At 40.8% G+C, this 23,088-nt stretch overlaps 1 protein-coding gene across 8 annotated transcripts in view; it reads left to right on the top strand.

Annotated features, from left to right (window-relative positions):
* Positions 1 to 11,909: 11,909 nt before the first annotated feature.
* The window catches only part of DNM1L (dynamin 1 like), a 47,956-nt gene continuing 36,777 nt past the window's right edge, over positions 11,910 to 23,088 (top strand). For all 8 annotated transcript variants that reach the window (XM_008140545.3, XM_008140544.3, XM_008140542.3 and 5 more), the window contains exon 1: positions 11,910 to 12,063. In XM_008140545.3, coding sequence (XP_008138767.1) covers positions 11,962 to 12,063 — 102 coding nt within the window. In that variant the 5' untranslated portion in view covers positions 11,910 to 11,961. The remainder of the gene's footprint in view (positions 12,064 to 23,088) is intronic.

Here is a 23,088-nt window from a genome sequence, read left to right as displayed (position 1 = left end):
TTTAAAATGATGAAAATTGCTAATGTTCCTTTAGGCTCCAGTAGTATAAGATTCTTATTGTTTATACTTGGTTATTCATTATTCCCCTGATTCTACTTGCCTTTTTAAAAACCTGTATTTGGGATCATATGCAAGTATAATTTCATTGTATGCATAATCACTTCTCTTTTTCTAAATGTTCTTCACGTGCTTTGTTAACATAGTGCTGTATGGAGGGTCTGCTCTCTGTGGCTTTTCATCCAGAAGGTTCTGATTGCTCAGCTGAAGCCCATGGGCACCGTGAGTCCTGGAAGGACAAAGAAGGTAGTTGGTGGGCTAAGCATTAGTGCTGATACACATATAAAAGTCCCCTCTGCAAGAGTCAGTTTTTATTCAGGCTGATGGGCTGGGCTGACTGTCAGATAAGGCATTCTAAGTGCTGCATTAGGCACTGAGAAGGCATTTGTAGAGGCCACCTCTGCCCTGTCTGACCTCCCAGGCATGGAGTCTGATTCCTAACCCCCAACACACTTATTGGTACCATCTAGCTGTAAAAAGGCCATGTTTAGCCCTGTAACTTCACTTCCATACAGTTAAGGATACCATTAACAAAATTAAAAGACAAAATGCATATTGAGAGAAAATATTTGCAACATCCATGACAAAGCTTATTTTTCATAATAAACATAAGTTCTTTAAAAAATATATATTTATTTTATTGATTTTTTACAGAGAGGAAGGGAGAGGGATAGAGTTAGAAACATCGGTGAGAGAGAAATATTGAGCTGCCTCCTGCACACTCCCTACTGGGAATGTGCCTGCAACCAAGGTACATGCCCTTGACGGGAACCGAACCTGGGACCCTTGAGTCCGCAGGCCGACACTCTATCCACTAAGCCAAACAGGTCAGGGCAAACATAAAAAGTTCTTACAAATGAATATTTTAAAAATGCAATGGGAAAAGTAGGCAAAAAATATGAATAGGTAATTCACAGGAAAAGAAATATAAAGGATCAATATATGCAAAAATTCACTAATGATTGATTTTTTTAACCTATAAAGTTAAAAATACAAAAAATATTGATACTACCTTAAGGTGGGTATGGGAAAATGGGTACACCCATATACTTTTGCTAGAACTATAAATGGCCAAACCAATATCTATTTAGATTTTAAAGATGCATACCCTTTGACTTAGCAGTTCCACTTCTAAAGAATCTACCCTACTGAAATACTAAGAGAAGTATGAATACAACCATGTATAAAGATATTTTCTGCAACATTATCCATAATGTAATAAATTCAAAGTGATGTATCATCTACCAAGAGAAAAACTATTAAATTATAATCCTTATAAGAGAATGCTGTGCAGCTATTTGAAAGAATATTTTGGGATTTTTATGTATTGACATGGAAGATATATAGCAATGAGTGAAAAAAACCTATAATCTCACTATAAGTGAAAAAATAGAGCTATATGTATAGTGTGATCTAATTTACACGTTTGTGTCAGAGCAGTGAAAATTATGAACAGAAAGAAGCTACTAACAGTGCTTCTGATCTGGACAGTGTGATCAGAGGTCAGGAGCCTTTCATATTTTGCATTATTTATTTAATGATATTGCTATGGACCAAATTGTGTCCCCCCCAGATATAGATATAGATATAGATAGATAGATAGATAGATAGATAGATAGATAGATAGATAGATAGATAGATAGACAGAGATAGATAGATATATAGATATATAGATATAGATATATATAGATATACATATGTTAAAGCCCTAATACCCAGTGTAAGTGTATTTGGAGATAGGGTGTGTGAAGAGGTAATTCATGTTAACTGGTCATAAGAGTGGGGCCCTAATCTGATAGGACGAGAGTCCTTGTAAGAAGAAGAAGGGACTCCAGAGGGCGCTCTCTCCATACGTGCATAGAACAAAGGCTATGGGAGGACACAAGGAGAAGGCAGCCATGTGCAAGCTGGGAAGAAAGATCTTACCAGAAACTAACTTTGCTGACACCTTGATCTTGGACTTCCAGCCTCTAGACTGAGAAAATGAATGTCTGTTGCTTAAGCCACCCAGTCTGTGATATCTTGTTATAGCAACATCAGCAGACTAATACAGATATGTAGAGATTTTTATACTCTTATTCATGGATAGTCTTTGTTGGGAGAGGATACCGCCCTCCTTTTTTTTTCTTTTCTTCTTTTTTAGCAGATATTTTAAAAGCCCACTTTAAGAACAAGCTGAACCCACAGGTCAGGAACTTTTCCAATATTGCGTCCATCAGAATTAGGCTGCTGTACTAATGAGGATAATTAACTCCAACTACTGTAACAGACCTCTAAGTCTTATTCAGAGTGATTTATTGTTCTTGTTACATGTCTAATATGTCTTGGCAGGGAACTCTATTCCATGTAGACACTCAGGGGCTCAGGCTAAGGGTTGACCATCATGCTACCTCAGTCAACATGAGGCTTCAGAGTTTGCCAAAGTGGAGGAAGAGAGCGAGAGGGTGAGCAAGGCTTTTCACTGACCCAGCTCAGAAGAAACACATGCCCCTTCTGCTCACAGTGACTGTAGAACTAGTCACATGGCCCCAATCAGACTGCAAAGGAGGCTGGGTAATAATAATAACCATATGAATAGTTAGTAAATAGCAAATGTTCTTGTCATACTCCTTATCATGGATTGAATTGTATTCTCCCCGATAGGTATGTTCAAGTCCTAACCCCCAGTACCTCAGAATATGCTCTCATTTGGAAATAAGGTCTTTACAGAGCTAATTAACTTAAATTTCCTTTGAATTGAAATCCTTCTTCTGTCTCCTTTTAAAATGAGATCATTAGACTGAGCCCTCATCCAATCTATCCTATCTAATAAAACAGTAATATGCAAATTAACCATCACTCCGCTACGCCCACCAGCCAATCAAGAGCTATATGCAAATTAACCCAACAAAGATGGCAGTTAACTTGCATATCCAGGTGCAGAGCGAAGACTGAAGACAGTGGAGAAGGAAGCCAAGCACTGCAGAAGGGAGCAAAGCTGCAGAGAAGTAAGCAAGCGGGGCAGGCGGAGAAAAGAGGGAAGCAGGCCGGGGGAGAAGGGAGTGAGCGAGGCAGAGTAGATGGGAGGGAGCGAGGCAGCGGAGACGGGAGGGAGCGAGGCAGCGGAGATGGGAGGGAGCGAGGCAGCGGAGACGGGACGGAGCTTCACTCAGGCTGCAGGAAGCCCTTGCAATGGGCGGCTAGTATATATATAAAATCCTAATATGCAAAGGGTCCCCTCGGGAGTTCGACCAGGAGTTCGATCACACTATATGATGTGCGCTGACCACCAGGGGGCGGTGTGGAACGAAGGGAGGCCCTAGTCAGCAGCCAGCAGCCGCTAGGGACCCTACCCATGCACGAATTTTGTGCACTGGGCCTCTAGTATCTTTATAAAAGGAGGACGTTTGGACTCACTTAGAGACAGACATGCACAGAAGGGTGACGATGTGAACATATGCAGGGAGCAGACTGAGACTGGATTTACGCTGCCAGAAGCCAAGAAACACTTGGGGTCAACAAGAGCTAGGAGAGGCATGGAATAATAGATTCTCCTTCCCAGCCCTCAAAAGGCACAAATCCTGCAGACATATTGATTTTGGATTTCAGCTTCTAGAACTGTGAGACAATACATTTCTATTGTTTTAAACCAAACGTTTTGTGGTACTTTGCTACAGGAGCCCTAGGAAATGAATATACTTCTTTATCAAGTTTATGCAGAAAAAGATTTAATACACTGAATTAAATCTGTTAGAATGACTAGGCTAACATCCAGAAATTACTCCCCAAACAATTGGGGCACCAGTGTTACTATTACGTTTACCGCCATCAGGAGCTTACTCTCAGAATCTCTTCACGCCAGCCACTATCTGAGGATCAGCAGAGCACCGTTAGAACCATTAACTCCAGAGCCACGCCATGCCGCCCATGACCTCTGCACAAGCAAAACGGATGCCTTGTGTAACTACATCCTGAGAGTTTCGTTCAGAATTGAAATCTTGCGTGAATGCGTCTGTTTCATGGAATTAAGATTACACCTAGAACACTTTAGTTGCAAAGATGTTAGAAATGTATTTTTTTTGGCTTTTTAGCTTCTGAAGCAAAAAACAAAACAACAAAAACCACCACCACCAACAAAAAACAGCCCACAAGGCGGAGATGGAAATACATTTTGAACAAGCCATTCTGTTTTATTTTTCCTTTTATCTTTTTGATTATTTTATGGCTTCCTTAACATCTTTCTTCTGTCTCCTCTTATTGCCCATTCTGCCCTTGGCTATTTTTTTTAATCTTTAGTGCCTCTGGTCTAAATTTGTCCAAGGGTCCCCATCTCCATTGTTATCACCCTGGTATACATTACCATCATTTCTGACTTGAATTACTGCAACATTCCCTATCTGGTTTCCCATTCTCCCTTACCTCATTCCAACTCAGTGGGAAGAGGGGTGGGTGACCTTTATAAAATTCATGAGATCATGTGTCTCTGCTCACTCTTCTGATTTTCTCCGTTACCATCAGAAAACATTTCTAATTCCTCGCTCTCCTGAGTTCCCTTCTGACTGACCAGCTATTAGCTTTGCCATGCCCCATCCCCTCACAGACCCTCCTGCTTGATACTTAGCCACACTAAGCTACTTAAAGTACCCAGAATGTATCATTTTATTCCTTCATCTTCATTTTTGCACAAGCTGCTGCGCTCTGACTGGTTTGGAAGTTCTTTCTTTATTTTCTCTTTCTTGGGTCAACTCCTATTCATCCTTTAATCCAGGAAGCCCAGGCTAGATCCTTCTATGTGCCGACCTCAATTACACTATCATTTTCTTCTTGAGAGGAGGGAACGAGAAGAAAGGAGAGTTGAGTTTGGAGGAATGCCAATAAATGTGTTTTGTTCTCCTTTGTATCTTTAGTGCTTAATATAGTATTTAATGCCTGTTCACCTGTTTTCATTTTTATTTTTGTTTTTGCTACTGGTGTGAATAGAGGCACACGTTTAAGACTGCTGTCTGGATTTTGGCTGCATTTTCTACATTTGTATTAACGTGCTAGTATTGCTAATGCTTTTAAAAAACTTTTATTTTGGTTGTAGGTCACATCCTTAGTAGTTATATTATTCCCATTTCATAGCTCAGGGGTTGGGAGTAAGGTCATGCTTCTTAAAGAGGATGATTAATTCAGAACTTTTATTCTCATCCTGTACTAGTTCTAAAATAACAACTTACTGGTTTAGTCTCTGACTTGCCCAGTGAAGTATATTTAATATGCAAAACATTCATTCATCCATTCATCCATTTAGTCAAACATTCAGTGACTGGAGATGAATTAGAATAAATAAAAGCCACCAGAAAGAAACAAAAAGTCAACTAACTGTTGGATAAACCTTCAGACATATCACATATGCTGTGCATAGCACTGTGTTATAGACTACCTTAGTCACTGACTTACTGTGTCACTGATGTGTTATTATCCATCATAATTTGTTCTTAAAACTCAAATTGACTTGTGCTGCCCCCTACTGTTTGGATGAACTTGTTGAGGAATTAGAGTGAAGATGTTCAAAGTCTACTAGACCTGGCTGCTGAAGAGAGAATGCAGGGCAGATGTCCCTTTTGCTCACCCGTGTACTAGTGAGCTTCTGATACACAAAGCTAGCTCACAGGGGCTGAAAAGCTGTACGTCTCTCAGCATAAGTGTGAGCTAATGGAGTTGGTGTAGGGAAGACAAAAAGGAAGCCTGAAATACAGAGAAAGGAAATGTGAAGGGCTTCTAAGAACACCAAACAACATTTTGTGAGGCCACTGAGGAATTCCCAAAGACAGGGTAAAGTAGTTTAAGACCGGGATGTCTAACAGAAATTTTCAGTTTTTGGCATTACCGTGATGTAAAAAACACTATTGTTTCAGAAAGTTAACTATGTTACATGTTTGAGGGTGGGAGGATTAAAAGAAAGGCAAAGTTCCATTGGTGTATGTGTGTGAAACAAAAGGGAAAAAATAGTCTAGGGAGATGCAAGGACTCTACTGCTGTTTTTATTTTTATATTTTACTTTCAATTTTATTTTGTGTTGGTTTCAGGGGTACAGCTGAGTGGTTAGATAATCATATACTTTACATAGTGTCCTTAATATTTCCAATACCCAACTGGAACCATACATAGTTATTGCAATATTACTGACTATATTCCCTGTGCTTTACCATCCCTGTGACTATTTTATAAAATATATATTTTATTGATTTTACAGAGAGGAAGGGAGAGGGATAGAGAGAAACATCGATGAGAGAGAAACATCAATCAGCTGCTGCCCTTGACCGGGATCGAACCTGGAACCCTCCAGTCCGCAGGCTGACGCTCTATCCACTGAGCCAAACTGGTTAGGCCATGACTATTTTATAACTACCAATTTGTACTTCTTTTTAAAAAAATATTTTTATGGATTTTAAAAAATACATTTTTTATTGATTTCAGAGAAGAAGGGAGAGAGAGATAAAAAGATCAATGATGAGAGAATCATCGATTGGCTGCCTCCTGCACACCCCCCACTGGGGATCGAGCCCACAACCCGGGCATGTGCCCTCACCAGGAATCGAGCCGTGACCAGGTTCATAGGTCGACGCTCAACCACTGAGCCACGCCAGCTGGGCTTTTTATGGATTTTTTTAAAGAGAGAGGAAGGGAGACAGAGAAACATCAATATGAGAGTGAAACATGGATCGCTGCCTTCTACTTGGGGGATTGAGCCCCAAACCCAGGCAGGTGCCCTGACCAGGAATTGAACCTGCAACCCTTCAGGGCACAGGACGAAACCCAAGCAACGGAGCCACACTGGCCAGGGCCATTTTATACTTCTTATTCCTTTCACCTCTTTCCCCCAGTCCCCCAAACACCCTTCCCTATGACAACCACCAGTTCATTCTCTATGAAGACTCTACTACTCTTAATTGTGTTGTCACACTGCCCTCTAATGGGCTGTCGGTATCTCACCAGATTCAATTGCTGGCTTCTGACCCACCTGACCCACTCCACCCTCTGCAGACAATTCCCTGCACCCGCTGACAATATTTGAGCTAATTGATTAAAGCTGTTTATCATCGTTGCAAAACACTGGCAGTTTCCAAAATATGACAAAGAGGTATTAAGACATGGATAATGGTAGCTTGGCTAAGATTGATGATCAAAATGTTGGCATAAAATTAATTTGAATACGTATGCTATAAAAATCACCTGAATGGACTTTTGCAAGAACTATTAAAATTTTCTCCGCTTTTAATTTAATTTAAAAAGAACTTTCTCTTATTGGGAATTTTAAGTTAGAACAAAGCCAGCCTACTCCCTGGCCAAGTAACATGGCAATGGCAGCTCTTCTGGTGAGGAGTCCTACGCCAGGCCAGTCTAATGTGTTTTGGCTGGTTTGCTTGAAAATCTTAGTTGCAATTGTACCCATTGCTTAAATCCTTGCTATTCCAGATTTTCCAAGTAAATAAAAGGAGTCCCAACCCCATGTTTATTAGAGTGGTGTTAGGTAACAAGCATCATACGAAGTAGTGGAGATAACTAGCTAAATAGGACACTTCTCTCAGCGAGGTCACTGTTGCCTAAGAAGGAAGGGCATGTTACTGTCATGTGCACAGTCCCCCCTTCCTGTTGCAAATACTCTTCCTGGCTGAGACCCACATGCCTAATAGGTAATTGATAAATATGTGTTGAATAAATGAAGGAATGAATGAATGAGGCAGTATGTATAGAGGTTAAAAGTTGGACACATCGCCCCTTTTAATCCCAGCTCTGCTACATACTAGCTATGTAAATGTATCCCTTCACTCAAACCCCTGAAGCATCAGTTTCCACATCTATAAACCTATCCCAAAGGCAATTGGAAAATACGTAGTGCAGTGCCTCACATACAGTGAGCACTCAATAAAGAATGGTTTCATAACATTGTGTGAAAGGAGCAACAAGCCAAAGAGGGAGTGGTTAACTCTGGGAATTAGAATTCCTAGATTCTATGCTATATATGTATGTACATTTAGAAATAGGAAACAATTGCTGGATTCAGAAAAAAAATTTTTTTGTGATGAATAAGGAGTCTATTTTACAAAACAATTTATTCCACTTGGTAGGAAATATGATCTCTGCAGACAGTGACTCACATCAGTATAGCTCCATAATGGGAGAGAAAATTCTCTGGTTTACTCAAGTTAAAAAAATTTCAGGGAAGACTTCTAAATGGCCTTGCTTGGGTGATTCATCCCCTGACTGATTGCCTTAACCTGGTATGGTAGGCAGAGATATGGCCCCTGTAACATGTCCATGCCCTAATTCTTGGTACCTGTGAACTTTACATGGCAAAGGGACTTTGCAGATATAATGAAAGGTACACACTTTTCAGTGGGGAGGTTGTCTTATGTTATCCAGGTGGGTCAATCTAATCATGGGTTCTTAAAAGCAGAAAACCTTTCCTGGCTGTGGTCAGAGAGAGGTTATGACAATGAAGGGTCAAGGAGATGTGACACAGCTAGCTTTGAGGATGTGGGAAGGGGGTCAAGAGCTAGGAATGTGAGCAGTCTCAAATATGGAAAAGGCAAGGAGACGGACTCTTCCGTGGACACTCCAGAAAGGAATGCAACCCTGTGATACCTTGACCTTAGCTCAGGGAGAGCGGAGTTGGACTTCGGACCTACAAGGCCATAAGTAATACATTTTTGTTGTTTTCCGCCACTAAGTTTGTGGTAATTTGTTAAGGCAGCAATAGGAAACTCATACACCAGGGAAAAGGTGGAAACCTAGTTTCAGTTCCTCCCCAAATTCACTCAACCTCATCCGCCCAGAGGCAGCTTGCTCAGTGAGATCCCCAGCAGCCTCCACCTCTGCCTGGTCACCTCATATACAGGAATGAATTGATTTGAGGGAATGAAGTAGTTGATGATGGGGGGGGAGGGGGGGAGAGAAAGAGAGGGAGAGAAAGAGAGGAAGAGTAGGGGGGGGGTGAGAGAGAGAGAGAAAAGGTAGAGATAATTCCGATGCTGCTTGAGCCCACGTTTCCAGTTATTATTATTTTTTTTAATATATTTTATTGATTTTTTACAGAGAGGAAGGGAGAGGAATAGAGAGTCAGAAACATCGATGAGAGAGAAACATCGATCAGCCGTCTCCTACACCCCCCCCACTGGGGATGTGCCCGCAACCAAGGCACATGCCCCTGACCGGAATCGAACCCAGGACCCTTCAGTCCGCAGGCCGTCGCTCCATCCACTGAGCCAAACCGGTTTCGGCCGTTTCCAGTTATTTTTGAGGCCAAGGTCATGCTAGCCCTGTGGTTGTACAAGTTAAGTAGCTCCTCTTTTTGAGTCCATTAGTTTGAGTTAAATTTCTGTGACCTGCAACCAAACAGTTCTGCCTAAATCATAAACCTATAGTGAGAGAGGGATGGCTGAGGGAGGAGTTTGTTTTTTTAAAGCCTTTGGAGACAGTACCTGATAATGGATTAATTTGATTTCATAGCAACCCACTGAGAAACACATTATCCTACTTTAGATGAGAAAAGTCATACTTACTGGCTGAGTGGCTTTCCCACAAGCAGGAGTGTTCTGAACTTAAAATGGGAAAAGCCAAATCGGTTTGCTTTGTCTCCAGGGAAACACATTGCACACAGAGTATCCTGCCTTCTGTTTTTTTCTTTTTAATGTTATCAAATTAGAGCAACTCTTTTCCAAGGCCTCACCACTTCCTGTTTCTCTATCCTCAAACACTTTAATGTGCCCAATAAACTCAACGCTCTAGTGTCTAAACAAGTTCTGGACAAACCTGCTTAAACATGATGTGGTGGTACAGATAGAACTTTTGAGCACTAGCTATGTGATCCTTCTTCCTTTTAAAAAAATAAAAAATAAAAAGCAGTCACGATTGTTCCTGAAGCATGTTAATAGAAGGCTCTGGATGTTCCATCACAAGAGATATTTTATCATTTAAATTGAACTATGTAATGTCTTGTAAAATTCATGACGTGTCTTTCCTGGAATATATCTTATGCTTGCTCTTTTAATTTTGCCATTAGCAGTTAGGAAAAGACTGTGTCTATTGGTGCCACAAATAAGCGAAAAGGTTGTAGTGGCGTCATTTTTGCCCCAGGGCAGCTCGCCCCTATGAAACAGTTCCTGGTTATGGTCATGGAGTGTCACCATGAGCCCACCCGCTCTTTGGTCTGTTCTGTTTCGTTTTTTTTTTTTTGAGCTTTGAAAATATTTCCTCACTTTGTCTCTGAAAGTATTGTTTTTAAGAAGAATCAAAGAAGGAATTGTTCATAAAATGTGATAAGATACCAAACCACCACTAGTGGACCTTCAGGTCTTCGTTTCATTCATTTGTTCAAAAATATGTATTGAGTACCCACCACCAAGCACATTCCCCAGGGCGACTGTGGATGGCTGTGCTGGTGAATGGTGTCTACTGAAGTTGTGTACTGCACAACTTCCGCACTGCTGGTGGTCCTTGCCCTCCTGGGGATTAAATATAGTGACTTACAGGAAGTCTTGCTTGAACTTTCCTCCTTCTCAGACTATGCTCCATAATACACCCAATTATAGGACTACCCATTGATTTATTATGGTCCTCTGTTAGATTGTAAACTCAAAGGGGTTGAGATTTCGGTTCCCTTGTCACTTTCTAGGGGCTAGGGATACATCAGTGAGTTAAATAATGATAAATCTCTGGCTGCTAGCAGCTGATAATGTAGTAAAAGTGAGAGAGCGTAAACAAGTTCAATGTGTAGCGTGCTAGATGGAGATAAATGCTATGGAGGAAAATAAAGTAGGAAGGGGGGCTTTCTCCTCACCTACTTTGGTCTTTGCTTAAATGTCACCATTTTTTACTTTGAGATAGGAAACCTTGGAGGCTTGGAGAAGAGAGATATTATCTGCCTAAAAAGAAAAACAACATTTAGGAATAGAACAGTAGGCACACTTAGCAAAAAGCTAGTGAGGCAGTTATCAGATCTCCACTTTGTAGGGAATCAGGCCACACAGCAAATAACGTTGTATACCGAATATGGAGAACAAGGACACAGCCTTTCCCCTCTAAAACTGTGACACTCTTCTTTCTGAACACGTTTTTACAAAAATCCTGGAGAACCGTGTTCAATCCGGGTTGTTTTTGCTATTTATTTTTTTAAAAATATATTGATTTTTTTTTTTTTACAGCGAGGAAGGAAGATAGAAAGTAAGAAACATCAATCAGCTGCTTCCTGCACACCCCCAACTGAGGGTGTGCCCGCAACCTAGGTACTTAGCCTTGACCGGAATCGAACCTGGGACCCTTCAGGCCGCAGGACGACGCTCTATCCACTGAGCCAAACCGGTGGTTTTGTTATTTTTGCAAAATAGCACCCCTCGCCGTCTACTATTAGCCTACAGACCTTTTGCACCTGGCTGGGGTGTCTGAGGCTAGGAGCTATTTAAGCCTTTCCAACCCGTCCTTATTGCCATCTTGGATAATCAAGAGATTCAGCTGTACTTAACACATATTCGGCATTTCCCCACCCAATACGACTCAAGCACGGCATAAATGCATTCCTTCCCTTCTACTCTCCAGGTTTCGCTCCCTAGTCTTTTGACAGGAGCCTGGAAAGTATCCCAATAACAAACAGCCCGCCCTCTCTGGCTCCGGGTGTGCCCGCGCCGCGCAGCCTTCTGGAAGCTGTAGGCCCTGGCGTTCCTCCGCTGCAGAACTACAACTCCCGGCAGGCTTTGTTCCCCGCTACCTCCGTCTTAGCGCACGGCTTGCCGGGAGGGGGTAGGTAGCAGCCGGGCGGGCACCAATGGGTGCCGGCTCCCGAGGAGAGGGCGGAGGAGAGGAGGAAGGAGGCGGAATCTGGGCCGGCCCCGGCCCCATTCATTGCCGCGGCCCGCCGGGCGGGGGTCCCGTGTTTTCGGAGTCATGGAGGCGCTAATTCCTGTTATCAACAAGCTCCAGGATGTCTTCAATACTGTGGGCGCCGACATCATCCAGTTGCCTCAGATAGTCGTGGTGGGGACGCAGGTGAGAGACGAGGGCGCCGTCCGCCCAGGCCAAAGCCCGGGGCGCAGGCCTGGTCGGGGCTGCGGCGCGCACGCTCCCGGGCGGCCTTGGCGGCCTGTGGGGCGAGGGCGCTGCTGGGGGCCGGGACTGCCTGGGCTCTGCCGCGCCTGCCGCCTGGGCTGCCTCGCACCGGGGCTGGACTCGGGGCCTGGCCGGGAGGCGAGGGGCGGAGCCGGCGCGGCGGGCTTGGCGGGTCCCAGGGGCGGGGTGGGGTAGGGAAGAGCCGGCGGGCGGAACTGGAGTCCTCCGGGACCGGGCGCGGCTCTCCCCGCGGGCCGCTGCTTCCAAGGGCACTTGGGGGACGCGCGGTGCACGCGGGGCACGCTGGCTCGTGGAGGGCCGGCCAGCCCCTTCTCGGTTGGTTTCACGGCCGTGGGGTGTTTTCTTCCCCTCCTCGCTTTGCTGAGGGGCTGCGGCATCCGTTCTGCACCCGCGTGCGGGCGGGCCTGACGAGGCCGCTACTGTGTAGCACCTGAGTGTTTTTCTGCAGTGTAACCTATCCCTGCAAGGTTTCGAGAACGCCGAAAGCAATTAAACACAAATAAAAGCCAGAAACAAACAAACAAACAGACAAACCCAAATCTGAGTGTTAGGAAGGAATGTCCTATTTTTCTGCATAGGCTGTGGTTTTGTCTTGCACCTGAATTGGGCATCAAGATTCTCTGGTCTCTTACAGGTAACAATTTTTTACATGCAGTATGAAGAAATAATGGTATTTCTAGAGTGACAGAGAAGTGTAAGTTTCATTTTCTCTGCCTGCTGCTTTTCTTGGTTGAAGAGGAATCATAGGACATTTATTAGAGTTCCGAGAAGCGCATTTTAGAGATTACTTAGTATATTGATTTTAAGTGCTTTCATTTCTTAGTGATCTTTTCTGTAGAGAAAAGGGACGGCTTCCCGGTTATTTTCCATGCGGTGAATCGCTACATCTTGCTACAAAATTAAAGTGTAGAGTGTAAGTATTATGACAGGGAACTTAATGTTCAAAGTACTATATGTATGGAGTGTATTCAAACACTGGAAACCTTGGAAACCATAGCTCCTATACTGTGTGTATGTGTGCTTTTAATTCAAGCAATAGAAATTATTTCAAAAACAAATTTCCTTGGTCTGCTATAAGATCTGTATAGATTCTGCTCAGTCCTGCCTACATATATATGGTGTCCAAAAAAATGTATATACACACTTTGAATGTATACACACACTTTTAAATAATTATAAAGGCAGTGTTTGTTAAAATACATTTCATTTTCAAAAATGAGCTGTCAGCTGTTAAAGTGTGTATACATTTCTCTGGGACACCCTGTAGTAGTATTTGTAACTCTTAGTATTTGTAATGATTGATGACTCTGAATCATCAATATATAGCAAATTATAACCAGTATTTTCTATATACTTTTAAGAGATTCTCAAGGCTTTTTAAACTTGAAGCAGAAAAAGAATCTTGTGTGTGCACTATAGTGTGACAGCATGAATAGTTTAAAGTCAAGAAGAATTTTTGCCCTGGCTCAGTTGGTTGCTGGTTGGATTCCTGGCCAGGACACATGCCCGGGTTAGGGGCTTTGATGCCCTGTAGGGGGCCTGCAGGAGACAGCTGATCGATGTTTCTCCCTCTAAAAATCAGTTAATGGAGAGGCAGGGTAGAAAAGTAAAGATCTCACCATCATGAAAACCATTAATATGTGCTAGCAAAAACGTGGTAGTGACAGTTAACATGCCACATTTGCATGTTGATGATTGAAATTACTCAGAAGGAAAATTACCTGATCTAATCAGGGCTGTCTCCATTTAGGTCTTTATTAGCTGAGATTCAATCCTTTATTCAGGTACAGAAGAAATACGAACAGAAAAATGTCTTTGTTCCATATTTTCCTCACTATGTTGGAAAACCTCTTGATTTGAATATAAGAACATCACTACTACTTTGTCATCTATGCCTTTAATGCTGTGTAATATATATATATATATATATTTATATATTTATATATATATATATATATATATACACATATATGTATGTGTGTGTATACAGCACACACCTCACATTTATATTTAATGGAATACCGTACAGTGAGTGAGTTCCAGACATAAAAGTGTTCTGTGTTTAGTTCTGACTGGTAAACTCAGTGGCAATGATCATGTCTTCATAAAACAGATAGTCTCTTACACATTACCTATACCTTAATGGCTGCAGGTCCTGTTTTATTGAACTTTTTAGAACAGTGTTTCTCAAACTCAATGTATGTTAGAATCATTTTGAAAATAAGTTTCTTGGACTCCATCCCCAGAGATTTTGATTTACTAAGTCTGGGGTGGGCCAGGCACCACAGGTGATTCTCATATAGATAGTTCATAGATTCTGATTTGAAGTATATTAGTGAGTCTTTGATTTTAAAATGAGTAAAACTGGGAAAAAAACGACAGGGAAGGGAAGCTGAGTCTCAGGGCATACCTACCATCCAGTAGCATGTTGCTTTTGGTGGCCAGGCAGCCTTTGCTGACCCCTAACCCTTTGATTTATCAAATTGCCCAATACTTATTTGGGGCCTAGAGATTTGGAGAAGTTGAGAAGAGGGAATCCTGCTTACAGCTGTCAATCATTAAGAGATTTTAAGATTTAGCTAAATAAATTGCTTTCCTTTCTCTAGCTCAGATCTTTTGTGTGGAAAGAACAGAAAATGGGGAGAGAAAGGGTTGGTCCTTTTACCCAGGGTGTACTTTGCAAGTGGAGGAGGAGATACGTCTTAAATAACTTCTGTGAGTCAACTTGAGAAATTTAATCACTATTTCTTCAATTAAGAATTGGAAGGGGGAGCCCTCTAGCATGTAATCAAGCACCAGCCAGGATAGGAATCAAAGTGCAGATAACATGAACCTGAGACCCTGGCTCAGTGTTGCTAGAGATGTATTTTTTACTTTGCCTTTTATTTCAGTGATTTCAGCAGTATATCTTCAGTAATTCAAAGAAATGCAAAAAGTAAAGTAATCTTGGGTTTTTAAAAAATATATATATTGCCGAAACCGGTTTGGCTCAGTGGATAGAGCGTCGGTCTGCGGACTGAAGGGTCCCAGGTTCGATTCCGGTCAAATGCATGTACATTGGTTGCGGGCACATCCCCGGTAGGGGGGGTGTGCAGGAGGCAGCTGGTCGATGTTTCTCTCTCATCGATGTTTCTAGCTCTCTATCCCTCTCCCTTCCTCTCTGTAAAAAATCAATAAAAAATATATATATATATATATATATATAAATATATATATATATTCTTGCTGATTTCAGAAAGGGAGGGAGAGAAAGAGATAGAAACATCAATGATGAGAATCATTGATCGACTGCCACCTGCACTCCCTGTACTGGGGGTCGCGCCTGCAACCCAGGCTTGTGCCCTTGACTGGAATGGAACGTGGGACCCTTCAGTCCTCAGGCTAATGCTCTATCCACTGAGCAAACCAGCTAGGTCTGGAATCTTGGGTTTTAAATGACCAAGTTGCAAATCAATGTTATTTCATTTAGCATTTTAAAAATTGAAATTTAATTCATATAAAATTCACCATTATAAAGTTTACAATTCAGTGGTTTTAGTATATACACAAGATTGTGAAACTATCCCCACCAGTTCCAGAACATTTTCATTACCCCAGAAACTCTACCCATTTGCAGTCACTCCCCATTTTGCCCTACCCCAGCCCCTGGTGACCACTAATCTACTTTCTGTTTCTGTGGATTTGCCTATTCTGGACATTTCATATAAATGGCTTCTTTTTTTTTAACATTAACATTTTAATTTAAAATTAATGATTCACTAAATACATAAACTTGGATTTCTAATAGTCTGTCAATGTCATTCCAAAATTTTCTCTGTAAATATATAAAGATAGATAAGTATACAGGTGTATTTGCAAATATGGAACCATATTTTACATGATTTATATTTAGTTTTGATTATCTCAATATTGAAATGCATATGTAAAGATTTATTTCATATTTAATACTCATAACCAACTTTATTTTTAAAGTTATCTCTCTGGACTTTATTTTATTACTTATTTCCATGAAGAATAGAAAGTTTCAACACTATTTAAATTGTTCCAAGATCCACAGAAAAGAATGGAAATTACAAAGTTATTTATTTATTTATTTTTGTATCTTTATTGTCGAGAGTATTACAGATGTCCCCCTTGCCCCCCCCTCCCCATTGCCCTCCATCACCCGAATCCTACCCCACCCCAGGTCTTCACCACCCTATTGTCTGTGTCCATGGATTATGTATATAAGTTCTTTGGTTGATCTCTTCCTTCTCCCCCTCCCCCCTTCCCTCTAAGATTCATCAATCTGTTCCATGTTGCCATGCCTCTAGTTCTATTTTATTAATCACTTTATTTTATTTATTTTCATTAGATTTCTTGTTCATTTATTTTAATTTTTATATTCAATTGTTGATAGATATGTATTTATTGCCATTTTATTGTTCATATTTTTAATTTCTCTGCTTCGTTTTCTTCTTCCTCTTCTTAAATAAGACCCTTTAACATTTCTTGTAATACTGATTTGGTGCTGATGAACTCCACTCCCCTCTGACCTGCAAAGTTTCTGTTGAGAAATCAGCTGACAGTCATATGGGTGCTCATTTGTAGGTACCTAACTGCTTTTCTCATACTGCTTTTAAAGTTCTCTCTTTGTCTTTAACTTTTGGCATTTTAATTATGATGTGTCTTGGTGTGGGTCTCTTTGGTTTCATCTTGTTTGGGACTCTGCACTTCCTGGACTTGTAAGTCTATTTCTTTAACCATAAAGGGGAAGCTTTCTGTCATTTTTTCTTTAAATTGGTTTTCAATTTCTTGCTCCATCTCTTCTCTTTCTGGCACTCCCATGATGCGAATGTTGGTAAACTTGAAGTTGTCCAGAGGCTCTCTTCATATTTTTTGGATTCTTTTTTCTTTTTGCTCTTTCTGATTGGGTGTTTTTTTGCTTTCTCACATTCCAAATCGCTGATTTGATTCTTGGACTCCTCTATTCTACTGTTGATTCCCTGTAAATTATTCTTCATTTCAGTTAGTATGTCCTTCATTTCTGACTGGTCCTTTTTTCATGTCTTTGATGTTCTCACTAATTTCCTTGAAATTCTTACTAAGTTCCTTGACATTCTCACTAAATTCCTTGAAGCTCTCATTGAGTCCTTTCAGCATCCTTATAACCATTGTTTTGAACTCTATATCTAATAGTTTGCTTGCTTCCATTTCATTTAGTTCTTTTTCTGGAGATTTCTTTTGTTCTTTCATTTGTGACATGTTTCTTTGTCTCTGCATTTTGGCTGCTTTCCTGTGTTTGTTTCTATGTTTTAGGTCAATGGTCGGCAAACTGCGGCTCGCGAGCCACATGCGGCTCTTTGGCCCATTGAGTGTGGCTCTTCCACAAAATACCATGTGCGGGCGCACACGTACAGTGTGATTGAAACTTGGTGGCCCATGCGCAGAAGTCGGTTTTTGGCTCTCAAAAGACATTTTAATCGTTGTACTGTTGATATTTGGCTCTGTTGACTAATGAGTTTGCCGACCACTGTTTTAGGTAGAACTCCTATTTCTCCTGGAATTGGTGGAATGGCCTTGTGTAGTAGGTATCCTGTAGGATCCAGTGGCTCAGCCTCCCTAGTCACCTGAGCTGGGCGCTCTAGGTGTGACCCTGTGTGGGCTTTGTGCACTGTCCTGTTGTAGTTAGCTGTGATTGCTGTTGGTGTCACTGGGAAGAATTGACCCCCAGATCAATTGGCTGTGAGCTCAGCTGTGACTGCAGCAAAAGAGCTGCTGTGCAGGAGACACCCCTATGGAGCAGAACTTGCTTCATTGGGGCTGTGGTGCTCACCGAGTCTGCCCCTTGAGTGTGTCACTTGTAGATGTGTAGAGCTGTAATCTGGTATGTTCTGAAGCTGACTGCTGGGTGCACTGATACTGGGGCCTTCCAGGAGGTGCAAAGTCAGCCACTGCCTGTGACCTGCCTGGGGCCACCTGGCAGGAGCTACAGAGTGATCTGAAGATGGCTGCTACTTGTGTTGGGCTAGGAGGTGCCCAGGAGAGGCCAAGCTGTGAACCTTGGCAAGCTGTGGCTAGTGCTGGGTTTGGGGCCACTTATCGAGGTATGAGTTTGCTGCAGCTAGCTGCTGCTTGTTTGAGAGATTTTAGAGAAGTCTGAAGCCTGAGTCAGAAAAGGCCATTCATATGAGGAAAGACGTTACAAACAGCTTGGGAGGGGCTGCAAATTGGGTGGCATGGGATCTCATGGAATCATCAGGGCAGGATGAACAGTGTGGGCCAGGTTGATGGAGATAGATATGGTGCCTGTCAGTCAGCTCTGTGGTATGGGGGTGGAGGTGGGGGAATAGGAGGGTTGTCCTAGCACTTTTGTCTGGGATAAAGCTGCCCCTGAGTTCTTGCCCTGATCCTATGTCCCTGGATCCTTTCAAGCTACTGCCCCAGTGCTGGAGCTCAGAGGGAGTGAGTCCAAGTAAGTCTGTGTGTGGACCCTTTAAGAGGAACTGCCTGGCCGAAACCGGTTTGGCTTAGTGGATAGAGCATCGGCCTGCGGACTCAAGGGTCCCAGGTTCGATTTCCGGTCAAGGGCATGTACCTTGGTTGCGGGCACATCCCCAGTGGGGGGTGTGCAGGAGGCAGCTGATCGATGTTTCTCTTTCATGGATGTTTCTAACTCTCTCTCTCCCTTCCTCTGTAAAAAATCAATAAAATATATTAAAAAAAAAAAAAGAGGAACTGCCTGGGGCTCCAGCAGCCTCCATGTGGCTCAGCTAAATTCCCACTGATTTTTACAGCCCAAAGTTACAGGGAATTCTCTTCTGGCTCTGGAACCCTGGACTGGGGTCCTGGTGTGCAGCTATGACCTCTTACTCCTCATGGGAGGCCTCCACAGCCGAGATATTTCTCTGGATTAAAAGCACGCCACACGTGGGTGTCAGACCATGCTGTTCCTCGCTTCTATCCCTCCTACCAGTCTCAGTGTGCTTTGTTCTTTAATTTTCTATATTTCTAGGATTTCCATTCAGCCAGATTTCAGGTAATTCTGAATGATCGTTGTTCTGTATTTTAGTTGTAATCTTGATGTGGTTGTCGGAGGATGTGAGTACCTGTGTTTACTTATACCACCATCTTGGTTCCTCCCCCACTTTTTTTTTAAATTAAAATTTATTTTTTAAATTAGTTTATATTCAATATTATTTTGTATTAGCTTTAGGTGTACAGCATACATGTCTGGCTTCTTTTGCTCAGCACGATGCTTTAGAGATGCTTCCATGTTGTTGCATATATTTGTATTTCATTATTTTTTATGGCTGAATAATATTTCATTGCAGCAATTTTTAACTGGTGTGCTGTAAGAATTTTTAAAACATGCAATGCCTGACTATTTAGTCATGGGCACTGACCTTAGATTGTCAAATAAGAAAATGACAACAGCCGAAACCGGTTTGGCTCAGTGGATAGAGCGTCGGTCTGCGGACTGAGAGGTCCCAGGTTCGATTCCGGTCAAGGGCATGTACATTGGTTGCGGGCACATCCCCAGTAGGAGGTGTGCAAGAGGCAGCTGGTCGTTGTTTCTCTCTCATCGTTGTTTCTAGCTCTCTATCCCTCTCCCTTCCTCTCTCTGTAAAAAATCAATAAAATATATTTTAAAAAAAAGAAAAAAAAAAAAAAAAAAAATGACAACAGCCAACACAACACTAGCTGTCCGGTGTTCATGAGTAAAATTACACATTTTTAAATTTTTTTGTCAGATTGGCAAAAATATATACTTTTTTGTGTGCCACAGAATTTTAGTAATTAGTTTACGTGTGCCATGAAATGAAGAAAAAGGTTGAAAAATAACTTCCATTGTATAGATATGGCAGAGTTTATTTATCTATTCATTAATTGGCGGACATTTCGTTATGATGAATAATGCTGCCATGAACATTCATTTACAAGTTTTTTGTGTAAATGTGTTTTCAGCTTGCTTGGGTATATACCTAGAAGAAGTGTTGCTGGGTTGTATGATAATTCTATGTTTATCTTTTTGAGGAACCACCAAATTGTTTACCACAGTAGCTATACCATTTTACATTCCCACCAGCAATGTTGAATTGGCATTTCCATTTCTGCAAACAAGGCCATTGGGATTTGATACAGATTGTGTTGAGTCTGTAGATTACATTGGGGAGTATTGCTATCTTAATATTAAATCAAATATAGAATTTTCAGTTGATAGTTTTTATTTTTTTCAACACTTTAAGTAAGTCATGATGAGAAAATTTTTGTATCTATTAATCTTATTGAGGATCTCTTATACTTGAGTTGCTCTATAGTGCTCTCTTATTGCTTTCAATCTTTGTTAACAGTTTGATTATAATTGCTTTATTACATGGAGTTAATTGAGCTTCTTCATTATGCAGATTAATATAACATACTATTCTTTCCTACTTTTATGCAAAAAGGGGGGATTTTTGTGGATATTAAAAGTTCATGGCCTTATTAGATACCTGGATCGCATTCATTTCTTATATGTTTTAGACAGCACTGGGTCAGTAGTTTTATTAACCCCTAAAATGCTGTTAGGTCTGCATCACTTTAGCCAATTTGGATCTTGTATAATTGGAGTGTTAATATTATTGAGTTATATGTGCAATAATTATTCCATAGAAGAACCACAGATTAACACCATAAATTATGAAGTAGTTTAAAATTCAGATTTAAATTTTGCCCACGATGCATGGCCGGCGTGGCTCAGTGGTTGAGTGTTCACCTGTGATCCAGGAGGTCATGGTTCGATTCCTGGTCACAGCACATGCCTAGGTTGTGGGCTTGATTCCCAGTGTGGGGTGTGCAGGAGGCAGTCGATCAATTATTCTCTCTCATCATTGATGTTTCTATCTCTCTCCCCCTCTCCCTTTCCTCTCTGAAATTAATAAAAATATATTTAAGAAAAAATAAATTTTGCCAACAGGTAGAGGATTTGACCTATACAGTAAAAACATTTTAGCTTATTTTAAATACCATTAAATTAACATTTCTAAGGATATTCTGAGAAACATTTTATTTAAAATAAGTGAAGCAAATATTAAGGAAACCTTTTCTATAAGTCTAAATTATTACCACATAAAACCTAAAAAAAATAAGAAAAGCACATCTTTATCTGTTATATTAATAGCAAAATAAAGAGTTGAGAAGCCTGTAGTATTTAAGATGAAAAATAAGAACTTAGACATTAAAAACTGAATCAGCATTGATCAATGGGGCATGAACGGATATTTACAACTCTCCATACCCAACTGATGCTACTTGCCAGAGGGAAAGAGCTAAATATATGACAAAGACTTTTTCAGTAAAAGGCTCCATCTCAAAATATAAATTCAAAACGCTATAAACGTCAATACAGTACAATTTGGAAGAAACTAAAAGATGACACAGACAAGACACACAAATCAAATCTTTAGCCCCTAAATACACAGGATATTGAATCAATTTTGGAAGTATGTGGAGATGAAAAAAAGCAGGTCACACTATTTTCAGAATAAACCAGTTGTGACTTCTATATTCCTGTACCCACTCACCTTCCTGGAAAGAGTGTAGACATTCACTGGGTATTTAAATCAGGATATTGAATCAATTTTGGAAGTATGTGGAGATGAAAAAAAACAGGTCACTCTATTTTCAGAATAAACCAGTTGTGACTTCTATAATAAACCAGTTGTGACTTCTATATTCCTGTACCCACTCACCTTCCTGGAAAGAGTGTAGACATTCACTGGGTATTTAAATCACCAGGGGAAAACAAGCACTGGTGTAACCAATTGTTGAGGGAGCTAACACTATTTGTAATACTAAGGTAAAAATTTGGGAGCCCAGAGACGTGTTTTGTTTGGTCTGTATGTGCTGATACACATTTTTTTTTCTTTTGAAAAATTGAGATATAATTGACATGTTACATTAGACTTAGGTGTACATCATAATGATGTGTGTGTATGTTGAAATGATCACTATAAATCTAGTGACCATCCAGCACATATAGTTGCGAAACTTTTTTATCTTATAATGAAAAATTTTAATATTTATTCTCTCAGCAACTTTGAAATATATAATACAGGATTATTATCTATAGTTATCTTGCTGTACATATGCTGTACATTACATCTCCAGGACTTATTTTTTATAACTGGAAATTTTAACCTTTTGATTACCATTACCCATTTTATCCACCCCATGCCTCTGGCAAGCACAATGACTGTTTTTTTGTTTTTAAATTTTTTATTTACTGATTTTAGAGAGAAGAGAGTAAGAGAGAGAAGCATCGATTTGTTGTTCCACTTATGCATTCATTGGTTGTTTCTTGTATGTACTCTGACTGGAGCATGGAACCCACAACCTTGGTGTATCAGGACAATGCTCTAACCAACTGAGCTACCCAGTCATGGCCTGTTTTTATTTATTTTTAAATAAGATTCTACATATAAGTAAGATCATATGTTATTTGTCTTTTTCTGTCTGACATTTCACTTAGCATGATGCCCTCAAGGTTCATCCCCATTGTCCCAATTTAATTTTCCTTTTTATGGCTGAATAATACTCTATTTTATACTGTTCTTTTAAATTAGTGTGTCAAGTTTCTTTGGATATCTTCCCAGAAGTGGAATTGCTGGGTCATAAAGCAATTCCACTTTTAAGTTTTTGAGGTAACTCCATACTGTTTTCCACAATGGCTGCACCAGTCTGCATTCCCAACAACTGTGCACAAGAGTTCCCTATTCCGAACTTCCTCGCCAACTCATGTTTGTTGATTTCTTGATAATAGCCATTCTGACAGGTGTGAGGTTGTTTTAATGTGCATTTCTCTGATGATTAGTGAAGATGAGAATCCTTTCATATGTCTTTTGACCATCAGCATGACCTCTTTGAAGAAGTGTCTATTCAGGTCCTTTACCCATTTCTTAATTGAATTGTTTTTTGTGTTGA

This window comes from Eptesicus fuscus, chromosome 7 (genome assembly GCF_027574615.1).
Source record: "Eptesicus fuscus isolate TK198812 chromosome 7, DD_ASM_mEF_20220401, whole genome shotgun sequence".
Classification (NCBI taxonomy): Eukaryota; Metazoa; Chordata; class Mammalia; order Chiroptera; family Vespertilionidae; genus Eptesicus; species Eptesicus fuscus.
The sequence above is the reverse complement of the archived record's forward strand: the minus strand, read 5'-3'. Positions and strand labels throughout refer to the sequence as shown.